This window comes from Melozone crissalis, unplaced genomic scaffold, assembly GCF_028551555.1.
Source record: "Melozone crissalis strain CALT ecotype California unplaced genomic scaffold, PUWL_Pcris_2 ptg000039l_1, whole genome shotgun sequence".
NCBI lineage: Eukaryota > Metazoa > Chordata > Aves > Passeriformes > Passerellidae > Melozone > Melozone crissalis.
Window position 1 is genome coordinate 7,960,649 of NW_026535817.1, and position 13,841 is coordinate 7,974,489.

General features: G+C 39.1%; 1 protein-coding gene across 3 annotated transcripts in view; it reads left to right on the top strand.

Moving 5' to 3' along the window:
- PRDM5 (PR/SET domain 5) overlaps window positions 1–13,580 on the top strand; it is a 58,340-nt gene extending 44,760 nt beyond the window's left edge. For 2 of the 3 annotated variants that reach the window (XM_054283876.1, XM_054283877.1), the window contains 2 exons: window positions 8,703–8,807; window positions 13,416–13,580. In XM_054283876.1, coding sequence (XP_054139851.1) covers window positions 8,703–8,807; window positions 13,416–13,580 — 270 coding nt within the window. The remainder of the gene's footprint in view (window positions 1–8,702; window positions 8,808–13,415) is intronic. The other variant, XM_054283878.1, reaches the window with a different exon arrangement.
- The last annotated feature ends 261 nt before the right edge of the window (window positions 13,581–13,841 follow it).

A 13,841-nucleotide genomic window follows, 5' to 3' on the forward strand; every position in this document is an offset into this window, starting at 1 on the left:
GGCACACAGAATTGCTTTCTAAATAAGTAAAATTAAAAACTGTTTAAATTTCTACTGTTCTGTGTTGGTTTTAAGCATATTATGTCTGAGGTGCTGGATAAAGTTGTAGCTTTTGTACCCCAGGCTATGCAAGTAATGAGTAGTTTGTGCAATACTCTTGGTAGTTCATTGGGAACAGGCTAGTCTCATATTGTTAGTTGTTTCTCCTTTTTTTCCAGCTGTTAAATCACTTTAAGAAGTGCTATAAATTCTTTTCTGTTGTTACTGTCCCCTCTTAACTGTGTTTGCACTAGGAGAAATTTCATGACCCATCTAAGTTCTGCATGACTGAGGAGTAAACAAGCTCTGAAATGGTGCCAAATCCTTTTTTTCTTTCCTGATTTTTCATACAGTTTGAGTAAGAACAACAAACACTCCCTAGCCTCTGTAGAAGAAAAATAGAGGAAAAATAATGTTATTAGGCTTTTAGAGTCTACAGTGATTTACACCAAGTGATGTTTTCTTCTAAGCATTTTTTAGCTGATAGGAAAGGAAGGAGTTAGGAAAATAAATTTTAAGGAGTGCCTATTTCTTTTTAATATATGTAGACACTGTAATTAGACAGGCTTTAGACATAATCAAGTTTGTTTTAAAATGTCTCAGGAAATGCTCTACTGTACCATGGAGGCCAAATACCATTCTTAGAGGTACAAAGAACTCAGTGCACGCCAAATGTAATCGAAGTATTTCCATATACTTGAGATGTGTTGATCATCTACATCTCAAGGGTCACATTTCATATTTTTGTGTGTGAAGGGGCTAAGAAGACTGCTGGTCATCCCCACAGCTATGCTGTAGGATTAAAATGTGCAGACCCAACATTTTTAGACTTGATTAGATTTTGGTTCTTTTTATGATGATGCTGCTCTTATCCCAAAACTGGACAGTGAGGCTCATTCATATTGGCTTGCCATTGCATATTCATTTATCTCCATGTAAATATTTTTTTTACTTTGAAGTAACAACAAGCAGTACTGATGACATTTACATTAATAGTAATTTCTTATTTGAGGTCTGTTGCTATAATCTTGCATGTCCCAGCTTCCCCTCTTCCCCCCAGTTCACCTTGTTTAATATCTGAGTAGAACTGGACAGCTAAAAAATCAAAGGAGGTCTTAGGACAAGGAGGGGAAAAAAAAGGGTTGAAAATATTAATAAAAACAAAGTTTATTACTGACTTCCATGGATTTTCAAGCCAGGAAAAGGAGTTATGCCAGAGTCTGTTCTGCAGAACATTATCCATGGAGTACTACAGGATAATAAGCTATTGTTGTTTTATTGTTCAGGTGAGTAAATATTACTACCAGGTATTTGTAAATAGCTTGTACTAATATTAGTGCAGGTACAAGGGAATAAGTATGTATTTTAGCTGATTTGGAAGAACAGAGTGGTGAAGGGAATTGGAAAGGGAAGGAAAGGAAATGTGGGAGCAGCAATACTGAGAGGTAAATGGGGAAGACACCATTTGTGTCTTGGCCAGAATGTGAAGATTTATTTAATCTTAGTAGTAGATTGATGCTTGTCAGGAATTCAGAACCAAACCAACCCCCCTTGAGCAGAGGAAAAAGCTGCTGAGCTGTTCAGGGGTGTCTGTCCTGAAGTGAGGGCTTGTGATCTGAATCCTGACTCTGAAGGAGATGTGTTCTAACTGCACCAGGTAAGGACTTCTCCAGGGAAGAAAGAAACCTGTGCAGAAAGCATTTGAGACCCCTGGTGCTAATGCACCAGGACTTATTCTATGTTCCTAGGCTGTTTAAACAAAGATGAACTAAAGATTAGGAAATAAAAAATGCACTGTGTTTGCCAAAGGTTTGGGTCCTTCTGTCAGTTCTAAGAACTAGAAAAACCAGGAAGTCGCCCCTAAAATTTCTCTTTTCAGTCATCCCATGTTTTGACTTTTAAACATGGTGTAAGGTTGTTTGCTCTTTCTTTTTTACCCTTTCCTACACATGCATTTTATTTGAAATTCATTCTTGCATGCAAAATCATTGTTGAAAGTAAATAGCGAGATGCATGAATACTGAAAGTGTTTTCTATCAGCTGAGCCTAGCAATGTGGAAATAAACACAATCATAGCACCCTGCTGCAATGATAAATTTTTTATTATAAATATCTTGAAAAAAAGAATCTGGTCTTTTGGCCAGAAAGTTTGTGAAAAGTAGCTTTAAAGTAATACTGTGGCATTCACCAAAGACAGTAGAGATTAAATCTCAGTGTATTTTACCAGTGGGCTTAAATGCCAGACCTGATGCTGGGGATCAGGAAAGGCTGCTGGAAAAATCATTGGAGAAAGTTGATTAAAGTCTGGCAGCTGCTGAAGTGAGCACAGCCTGGGTGGCCACAGGTGTCAGCTCCAGCTCTGGAGTAAACAGAGAAGGTAAGGCCAAACCCCTGCTGGCCAGGGCAGGGAGAAAACACCACCCACTTGATGGTAAAATGTCACCTGAGCACTAATTTGTTTCTATGAAAGTGAATGTGTTTGCTTTATGGTTTGATGGGTTTGAGGTTTTTTCCCTTAAGGAGAAATATAACAGCCTAGGAAAACATAAATGAGGAACTTATTGAAGTTGGTGATGAAATGAGTTTACAGACCATATCAGCTTTGAGGGAGTTACATGCACATTTCCAACCCTCACACTGCAGGAGACTTCAGCTCTTTCCTAAGGCTTTATTCAGGGCCTGACTTAACATGGCAATGTTTGAGTTTAAACATGTGGAAAAATTATTCTGTGTTGTAGCAATAGAATTGCTAATGCTTGGAAATACGGCCATTGATAGGTGCCCAGAGTTGTTGTCATGTTGAATTGATGTTTTCATTACTTCTGTGAATGGTGATTTTATTGCAGTTGGATTCAGTGATGGAAAACAGAAAGAGTTGAAGCTATTTGAAAATGGCTTTTCATGACTTGATTTGAATATTTCATATTTACATATAACAGGTATATTTAATTTTTATAACTGCTTTAAAAATCTGAGTTCCAGTGGGTGGAAGCTGCCAGCCTGTGCTTAAATGAGGTACATTTCTGAGGTAATTTAAAGATTAGAGACATTTCAGTGTATAATTTTTGTTTCATGCATAAGTGCCTACTATTTTAAAACACATTAATATTTAAATAGGTTTAAACTACAATATGTGTAGGAATTAGCCAACCTTGAAATAATTTCGAGTTTTATTTATGGATTTCATGGGCATAGGGATAAATCATGGTGAGTGTGGAAGTGAGGCAGTTTCCTGTAGAGGACTCTTGCAGACAGTGTTTTTGTTCCCTGACCAAGGGCAGGTCCTGAGTTAAACAGGCTCTCCAAGGCACTCATTTGGAACTTTACACTGCCCCCTCTTCTTTAAGGAGGAGGCAGGCCCCAAGGAGTATTACGATAATAGTAAATGAGAAATAATGCAAGGACAGTATGGACATAATTTCACTTTTTCTGTGTTTCTCAGGTAATATTTGAACCTAAAGTTTGAGGAAGTGTTGTGTGTTTTAGAAGCACCATAGAATGCTGTTGTAAAAAAATATTTCTTTGTGTACTAAAGATAGACATGTACTTCACATGACAGTGAGTAATGCGATAATATGATGTGTTGATTGAATTTGGAGGGGTTTTTCCACCTTGGATTTTATCTATATTTCCCTGTTGATGAGATAGGGGTTGAGTTCCCATCCATCTACCTGAGGATGATGACTTTGCCAGGGCTGTGGTTTCTTTGCTTCTGGAATCTGTGTTTGCACACAGACTGTGGAAGGTTAGAATACCACTGCACTTATATTTTCACACTTTTTTATGTAATGTTGACTGATGATCATGCCTTCCTCATAGAGTGAAAATGTACTTTTTCAATATTGATATTGTTGTTTTCCAGGAGCAGGTGAACATCTATAGAGTTTTCATCAATGCTGATTACATAAACTCTCCTTCACTAAATTTTAGGGCCATAAATTACCTCAGAAGTTCAAAAAATTGCAAAGAAATGAGAACTTTTCAGTTTATGGGCAGCAAATGGGCAGGACTGTCATGGAAAATTGAAAGTTAATGATATGGTAAAGCCCTATGAATTGCATATACTAGACCTTTCTAAGAAATGCAGGTTTTTTTCTGGCAGGCATTTCAGATAACATTCATGCTTTTGTTTTAATTATAAATTTTATTGCAGAAAAGATTATTTTTAAAATACTCCTAAAACTGAATTAATTGAGACCTGTTCTAAAGAAACCATTAGCCATTTCAAATAAAAGTCACATTTTGTTTAAATCTGCCAGAATGATTTCACAGTTGTTTTAACAGGAAAATTTTTTGGCCTGCTCGAATCATTGGAAATATTTTTTTAAAGGATTTTGCTTTTCAACATGTTCTTGTAAGTGATTTTTAATTGAGGCTTAATATTATAAGTTTCAAATCCCTACTGTTTCTGTAGAGCTGTAAATTCTCATCACCCTTTGTGTTCCAGTGTCAATGTTATGTCAGTAATTTAAGTAGGCCTCTGTCTCTGGGCCAGCCACTTGCTGTAACCTGCAGAAACTTTCTAGTTCTGAGAGAGCATCTTGTTAGTTCTTGAATTTTTTTTCACACTTAGATACAAAACTGGAGTCCATTAACTTGGGCTATCTGTGATTTTAAGTGTAAGCAGATTTCCTGCATTTTCAGGTTGGCAAAGCTGAAGGATTTCAGATTTCTCTTTGTGAGTAATTAGCTCCTGGTAGCTGCAGACATGGCTGGTGTATTTTAATGTTATCTGGCTGGTCATGTTTGTTCATTCTAGGCCACATTTTTCCATTTTCCTTAAGTTTTTTCAAACCAGGTTTTTATTAACCCTCTGTTCAGGTGATAATGCCAGCATATAAATCATATTTAGTAACAGTAATATGAATATTTTCAAAATTTTCACATAAAATGCCATTTAAAAGCAGATAATATTACTCTAGCAGTGTCTCATGAACAGACCTTTTAAGATTTTTCTGTGAGCAAAGGAAGGCTTTGTTTTAGAATAATGGAAAGAAAGGGATTATTTATTTTAATTGCTTTTTGTGTCCTGTAGCATCACCATTATTCCTGTCAGTTGTCACATTCTCGTCACAAGTGTAAATATTTACATGTAATACAAGACCTGATTAGCTTTTCCTTTTTCTCTGAGCTTCTCTCAAGTTTCAGTTTTCAGCATGTTGAAAATATAGGCCCATCAAGTTGGTAGTTGTGTTCCTTACTCTTATTTTCATCTGAGATATGTTTATTGGGTAATAATGCTAATAATAATATTAATAATAATATTTAAATTATGTTTGTCTTGCTGTAACTGTTGAGCTGATGAAATAGTTCTAAATTCAGGTTTAGAAAGCAACTTGGAGAGACTCCTACTGAAGTCATTCCCGTTTCACCTGTGTAACCAATATTGCCAGGTTTACAGAGCACAAGTGCTACCTTAGTGTGCATAATGTATTTATAGTTCTTAAGGGACATACAGGCAGCTGCAGCAGCAGCTGGCAGTTCACATATTCTGCATTTGAGTAATTCCATCTGCTGGGCTTGCAGGACACTCTGTGCACTCTTTGTGTCAAGCTGTTGAAGGTTCACCAAATGTCCTTGAGATTTGTCATGTTTTGAGTGAGGTCTTTCTAGTGCAAAGCTCAACTTGCTTAGAATTCAAGGTGTGATTTGTGATTGAGCCGTCGACAGACACAGGAGTGTGTACTGCAGGCCCTGTTTTATTTGATGTGGTTTTGAAAATGTTTAATTTCTCTCAGTTTTAATGGTGAAACCCACCAGAGATGGGAGCTTTTGGGCCAGCATGGGTCAGTCTTACAGCAAAGCACCTTCCAGAGGACCATTGGGCTCTGCTTGGCTCTTCTTGCCTCCTGTTCAGAGGCAGGAAGGTTGTAAATCCTGACCTGCATATTTCTGTTCATACCTGGCATGCTTAAAACTGAGATATTAAATCACTGCAGTATCAGCCATGTCCTGTTTCTCTCGCTCTCCCTGCTCCCTTCCTCGTTTAGACGGTCAATAAAAGAAAACACATGTAACCCTTCAGCTTGGCTGCCACCACAGCCATGGCCTGGCAGATGCTTCTTCAGCAGAGGGCAGATTTATCGTACCAGCACTTGCTAACTCCTCTGAAGTCAGATTTGGATCATCTTCCCAATGAGCTCCTGTTTTGTTGATAGTTAGCGGGTTTTTCCTTTTTCTTCATGTTTTAAATTTTTCCAGCTTTTTTCTTATCTCAGTGTTGGCCCCTTTTGTCCTGTGGTGGTGGCATTAGCTTTTTCAGACCTGTTGCTATGGTTTTTATCTTTTTTTTTTTTTCTGCTCACATTTAAAGCAGTGATGATTATGCCAAGCAAATACCACTTTTTCCATGTTACAAGTGTTGCTTTCTCCAGCCATTGTGCGATGGAAATTTGACATGAGGGGGAGAGGAAGCAGAGAGAAAGGGAAAAGCACAGAATGTTTTGTTTTGAAGAAATTGATCTGTGAGGATGATGTTTTCTTCAAAATCAACAACAAAAAAGAGTCTTTTTCTCTGGAGATAAACTGAGGGCCAAGTTTTGCTCTGGGCAGCACTACTGGTTTTCCTGAAACAGACATAGATGTGAATGGAGGGCAGCTTCACTCAGGAGAGAGGAGGCTGGTGTGAATCAGTCATGTCTGCTGAAGTCACTGGAATACACAGATGGAAGGGATCTAAAATTAGATCAAAGACAGCTTTGGATGTGTTTCATGCACTACAGATGTGAATTTCAATACAAATGCCAAGGGGGTGTTAGATAGACCATTTTAGCCACAGAGAATAATACAAATATAAAATATAGAATGGCCAAACATAACCTGGGGGAAGATAATACAGCCCAGGTTTGTGACTCCAGCTTCCCAGAGTTTAAAATGGCTCTTTGTCCAAATTAGAATCCTGAAATCCATTTAGCACTGGAATGACTGACCTGGTCATTATCAAGTCAGTTCTTCAGTTAGCTGAAGACCAAGATAATAAAAAGGGAGCCAGTCCACCTGGGGCAGCTTGCAGTAGTGAATGCTTTTGTAGGTGTTTAAGATGTGCACATCGTATACTTCACTTTGCGCTTTCTGGGGAACAGCCTCCACACAGAAAGGCTGCTTTTGGAGAACTCACAGAAATGTGGTTTGTGTTAACCACAATGCAAAACCAATTAAAGGGTTGTTGCAGAAACCTGCTTTTCACATGGCTTATTCGTACATTTCCCTTAAAAACGCAGACCCTGCTCCATGAAATCTTTAGTCAAGTCAGCAAAGCTCCTTGTGACATGAACTTCTTGGTCTAGATGATATTTTTTTTTCTTTTTGCAGATCAATTCAGATCTTTTTTAGGAAATTTGTTATGTTTTGCTGTCTACTGAAGAATCATGGCAGTAACACTGCCTTTTCTAGGAAACCTGGTGGGAGGAGACTGTGAAATAAAAGAACCCCATCTTTGCCCCACTGAGGTCTCTGGACCTGCCCTAAAGAGAGAGACTGGGACAGAGCCAGCACTAATTGATTGTGCACTGTGTTAGGTGTATGGTGAATGGAGACCTGATGGTTCCCAGAGACTGAGAGTAGGAATTCAATAACCAGCTTATTCTTTTGGTTGCTTTAATGCCTGAGTTGTTCCATCTCATTCATCCTTGGATCCCACATCATCTCCCCTAAGAACTTGATTACTGCCTATTATTTGTTAATTCATAGATCTAGCTGCTTTCTTTGGCCTATTGATTTATAGTCATTGCTTTCAATTTAATTTAGTAAAAAGCATTTACTTTTCTTAAAATACCTTTCTTCAGAACTTAAGCAGTACAGAATTAGAGACCACAGAAAAAGGTAGAACAAGAGTGAAGGAAGTCTAGTTGGTGCAAAAATAAGGGTGCCTCTAGAACATGAAAATTTTAATGAGGCCATGTGCACTGCCATAATGCTAATTCTTGCATTTAATTGATTTATTGTTGATTTCTATACAGTTTTTCTGTAACTTTAGTGGAATTGAGGAGGAATTGCACCTATAAAAATTTCTATATGAAGGAAGAACATAAAAAAAAATCTTTACAGAAGTGGGTTTCCTTATTTATCTCTAATTATTTGTTTCAGGTTAGTGAGATTGCAACTTTTCTAACATCATGTTTTACAGTAGCTGCTAACCAATAGTTCTAATAAAAATACAGATGGTTTCGTTGCCATCTGCACTTCTTTTGAGATTCTGCAATGAGTATGTGATTAACCTTCTGTCACCACTTTTCAAAGTAAGTTTTTCTGCTTTCCTTGTACGTCCTCTTCCCCTGCTTGGAAACCTCCAGACAAACTCAAAGTTTCTGTAGATAATCTTACTTGTCTGTGTGCTTTAAGCATTTTTGGGGGATAAATGAAAGAACATTGGAATTGTATGTTTCTGTACCTTTCACGTGACAAAAAGCAGGCTCCCCAAATGGCTGAGTCTGAAAGACTGGAACGGATAATTAATTCATAAGTGGGTGCTGAAGTGGAAACTGTCAGGCCACAGCTTTCCCAGCTTTCACTTAATCATTTGAAAGTCGTTTTCTGTTGTTTTCACTGACTGTAATACCTTGGAGAGAAAATAAAACTTGCACCATCCAGCATGGAATTCCACTCCTTTAATGGCCTGGGCTCTGTGTTGACTCACTTTCGCTCGCTGTTGTCATTGCGCGCAGGAGAAGCCGTACCAGTGCTCCGAGTGTAACAAGGCTTTCAGTCAGAAGCGAGGCCTGGACGAGCACATGAGGACCCACACCGGGGAGAAGCCCTTCCAGTGTGATGTGAGTTCCTCTCCTCTTTCCCCTTTGTCTTCTCAGCCTCAGGATTGAATTGCAGGGGTATTGTGGCCTTGTACTTACAGCTTGTGGCATGGGCTTGGATTGCCCAAGGAATTCAGGACCGTTCAGGGAATTTCATGTACCCTCTTTGCTTGCCAAGAGCCATGCACACCCGTTCATTTTATGGTTTTGGATCCCATAAGGGTTATTTTCACCATTAGTAATGCAATTTGTACGTTACCATTTACAAGTTCACGCTGCTTGGGTTCCTGTATGAATTGTATGACAGGTTAATAGTTGGAGATTAGCTGGTGTAGGAAAAGGGATTTAATTTATTACATGGAATCTCAATGCTTCTGATGTTGAATGACACAAATATGAATTCAGAATTGGCTGTTTCTGGTGAAATCTGGTCTGATATTTTCAACATCTGCCCACAGCCTCTTGTTGCTCAGTGAGGGGATCTGGGATGCTGTGCACGCTCGCAGGGCTGAAATGCAGCATATCCTGTGACAGTTCATAGATCACTGTCAGGTACCCTTGGTGCAGCCTGCCCCCCTTGTGTGCAACATCTCTCAGCTTTTGGGAGGTAGGTGGGAAGGCTTAATGTGCAGAAACTGTTGGGGAATAATCTCTTCCAGAGCTATCAAATGCCAAAATTGTTGCTCAAGGATTTAAAGGAAGGCATCAGAATGGGTGTAGAATTAGTGTAGGTGTTTTGTTTTGTGGTACTGAGTCTTCATGAGGCAGTCACAGGCGAGTGCCAGCTCTCAATTATATATCCTAGATGGCTCAGTCTGAGCAGCTGTGAATTTCCTCAGAAATTTATATAATTAGATGCAAAATTAGAATAACAGCTTGGCAGGAAAGTTTCAAGGGTCTGTTAACTGTTCTGGTTTTTAATGAATGATCTGATGTCATTTCATTGAGAATAAAATATATTAATTTCATGAAAAAGTTCAACTAAGATATTTTGCTGACGTCTATAAGTTAAGAGATTTGCTGTATTCTTTTGGGATAATCTCAGCCTGGCTCTGGGTAGTACCTTGAGGATTTCTCTAACTCCAAATCATTTGACAATAACTTTTTCAGCTTTCAGATTGTTATACTGTTTAGCAGCTCTTGGCCAGCTTGCTGTGTAAATGCAGTTTTTCCCACACTGTGGATCCAAGGTTCACTGCTATTGGATTCAGAGTGTGCTTTTGCAGAGTGACTTGGTATGGTGGTTATATTTTATCATTTTTCCTTGCTTTAATTAGCAATATGAGCTGTATGAAAGCGTACTTCCCTGTTTCAGCTTTTCCTTCAGTTTTCCTCATTAATCAAGTAGACATGTACTTTCCCAAACCATAGCATTTCTAGAAGCTGCTGTGATCTGTGTCTAATCCTAGTCCTTCACTTGAGAAATCTTCAGAGTGTGCCTTCAGTTACTGGTGATATTTTTTGTACTTCAGTTTTCTACCTTGTTTCACCAAAATCAGCCTTCAGAAGGAGCCTTTTGTTGAGAGCACACTGCCAGAGGCTGCTGATCTTTTGGGGTTTGGACATAAGAGCAGTTGCCTCCACTGTTCACTCCTGCATGCTCCGGTCACCCAGGTGCCCACCATGGTCTGTTACTTAATGCACACTTGTAGATGGCTAAAATTGATGTTTTCAGTCATTTCTCCTTATTTCACCTGGGCTCCTGTTCTGCACATGCTGGGGACACAGTAAATGTCCCCCAGAGCAGCCCATTCCTCCAGCGCTGTCTTGCACATTGCATGATTCCAGATGTTTATGCAGCAGTTACAGGAAAAGCAGTAGTGGACAATTACAGAAAAACGTCCCTATGGGGAGGCATTTATTGTGGACTACCTGATTTTTCACCTACAATTTTTTATTCTGCTCAAGGTAGCTTTAGATGCTCTCATTATTTTTTCATATAATGACTTGAGTGGTAATTTATGACAGCAGCTTCCACAAGTTCTTATCTCTGGAATACCACATACCAATTCTTTTAGTCTATATTTTTGCTTTAAATAGATTTTCTTTTCCAGGGTCAGAAATAAAAATCATGTCTTCTCTTCCTGTCTCACTCTCTCTCAGGCACATGGAACAGGCATTACAGTGCAGGACTGAGTTACATGTGAAATTCATCCTTGTACTCTGTTTGAGGGAGGTGCTGCAGTTTATTTATGTGTCCATTTCTGTGTCTTATCAGTCAGCAAAAGCATTTTCAGACCCTTATGTATCAAAGATCTCACATCCCATGGATCATAGTGGAAATTGAATATTCCCATTTTAAGATGGCAATTCTAATACATGTCACCTAGAACAGTGAAAATAACTGAAATATGGAAATAGAAATGCAATTTTTCAAAGAAAATTAGATATCTGCCCTCTCCAGACCAGCCTGTTTTTTACTGGAAGGCCAATTGAACTTCAGTTTCTCAGAGACAATAGATTATTTTTGGGGGGCAGAAGGGTCAAGTACTGCCTGTCCTGGTTTCTTTCCAATACAGTATTTCCTTCTACTCTGCCTCTGGTTGACCTTACACTTTATTTCAAATGTCAGTCTTTCCATCCTCCCTGCCTGACCAAAACTTTGATCATTTTGAAGAGACTGATTAGAGCTCAAGTGCACATGAGCAAGACTGATTGTAAATCTGTAAAGTATCAGTCGTACTTACAAAATTGATATACAAATCAAACTCTTTAAAAAAATCCCCAAAACTTTTTTTTGCATAAGAGCAGCACAGGATGTGCCATACCTTTAACAATCCTGTGCATTCCATGTGTTTTTTTGAAGAAGGAAGGTAGCACAACATGTTAGAGCCTTGGAGGAACAGGACACATTACATTGGTCACATCAGCAGAATAAATGAATGACAAGTACTTTGAGGCTGTGTTATAAGCTGTTTATTTTAGAAATGAAGAGATGTGTGTAACATACACACAACACTCATCTTGTCTTGGGTGTATCCCTGATTGGCCTCCGGGCTCTCAAGAAACATGGAGTATTTATGAGTGTGTGACACTTGTAACACACTGGGATTTGTGGCTGTTATTAGATAGATGTTCTGGGTTCCCCTTGTGTGCTCTGTGAAGGGGCAACCAACCTGGCTGTGGCAAAAGCAGTGCTCAGAGCTGGCCGGTGGGTGCTGCAGTTGAGGTTCTCTGTCAGTAATGAAGGGTGGCTGTTGCTTGGGTCTCAAAGAGGTGTATTCAGAGATTATTCACTGGGGGAAAGCTGGAGAGCTGCAGTTGCTGCATGAAGGTCTTCAGCATTACGTCATGTCATAAAGTCAAAAATGTTCTGGTGCAGCAGCACACACAGCGTGGGGAGAAATTATTTTGGGTACAAAACTTGCCTCTGGCCATTGCCATTTTATGGCCATTTACTGGTTTAGCCTTAATTGGCATAAAATCCAAATGCTGGAGGTCAAGATGATCTAATTTGGATAGTCAGCTCTTGTTGTGGTTTCAAAAGGAATCAGTCATCATTCAGCATTTGCAGTAGTTGGGCGCCAGTATAAATTTAAGGCTTTGTTTTTCTCCAGAGGAATTGTCCTGGCTTTCTTGAGGTTTTTTCTGTATGAAAGAGATATTGTCTGGAATGAACATGGAATTTTAAGAGTGCAAGCCTATGGATGTTCATTCCTGTTTAATTGTATGACTTTGGTCTATTTCATTTGTCAAATCAGCAGCTGCTTCTTTTTCTTTTTTTCTTCATTTCCCTGTCAAATTCATGCTAGAATATTTCCTTGCAGAGTAGGTGAATGTGACAGTATAACTGCACAGTTTGAGTTGAGTTGATGTCATGCTTTAACTTTTAATTCTAACTTTTCTTTGCTGAACTTGTTCTTTTAACCTTTTGTTTTTCATTTTAACTTCAGTACAGGGGTTTTTATAAAGGAATGGCTTTAGTATGGGCAGAGTCCCTCATGCCTCTGTCCATCTCTTCCAATGGCAGAATGAAGTGGACTGCTGGGAATACAATGGAGGAGAGAGAGCAGCACACCAGATAATAATGCAAAGGAATTGCACCTTCATTTATCAGATGTCTGCCATTTTCTGAGCCAGGCAGAGAAAGGATGAAACAACGATGTTTCCTTTACATTAGTAGTTAATCTTGCAGTTTTCAGAACCTGTTCATTCTCACTCCTCCCTCCTTGCAACTGAGCAATTGGAACTGATTCTTTTGGGAGCTGCAGGTGTCATTCTGGAGGTCAGGAAGGAAATACTTCATTTGAACTGATGTTTGCTCATGATGCTTTGTCACAAATTTTGCTGCATCCCAGATAGAACAATAGCATTAAAAAAAACCTGAACAAAGCACCACAATGTTACCAGGACACCTCAGTGTGTTGGTGTTTTGAAGATTGAGTCTTTTTTTAGACAGACAGCATCCCTGTGCCTGTGGTACCACTCCTCATATACAGCATAAAAAGATTCCAGGCAGAGTAAAAACCTTTCAGGTGCTCTGAAGGAGTTTTTCTTCGGAAGACTAGCTCATTTATTAAGTACTGCAGGTATGTGTGGCTGTGGTCTCAGTGATGTAACCTTAGGAGTGTTATACATGCTTGAGATTTTAATACTTTGTCTGTCTTTGTCTTGTGTTCACTGCCTCAGGTTTGTGACCTGTCCTTCAGCCTGAAGAAGATGCTGATCCGGCACAAGCTGACTCACAACCCCAACCGCCCCATGGCAGAGTGCCAGCTCTGCCACAAGAAGTTTACAAGGAATGACTACCTCAAAGTACACATGGAAAATGTCCATGGAGAAACTGAGAGCTAAATACAGCCTCAGTGAGAAGGGTGGATCCAAAGTGCTGCATTTGTACGTGCACAAGTTTGAGACTTGCCTGTAAGCACAGTCAGGAGAAACAACTGTATTGCCTTCACATGTTATTTTTCCCAATTTTGTTGTAAATATGTTAGTAGGAAAAAAACCCCGAAAGACATTCTGATGTAAAACAGCTTGAAAATTAAAAAAACGAAGATACAAGAACTTGGGAAAAATTTTATCCTCATTTAAACAAAGAAGCTTTAAATAAAC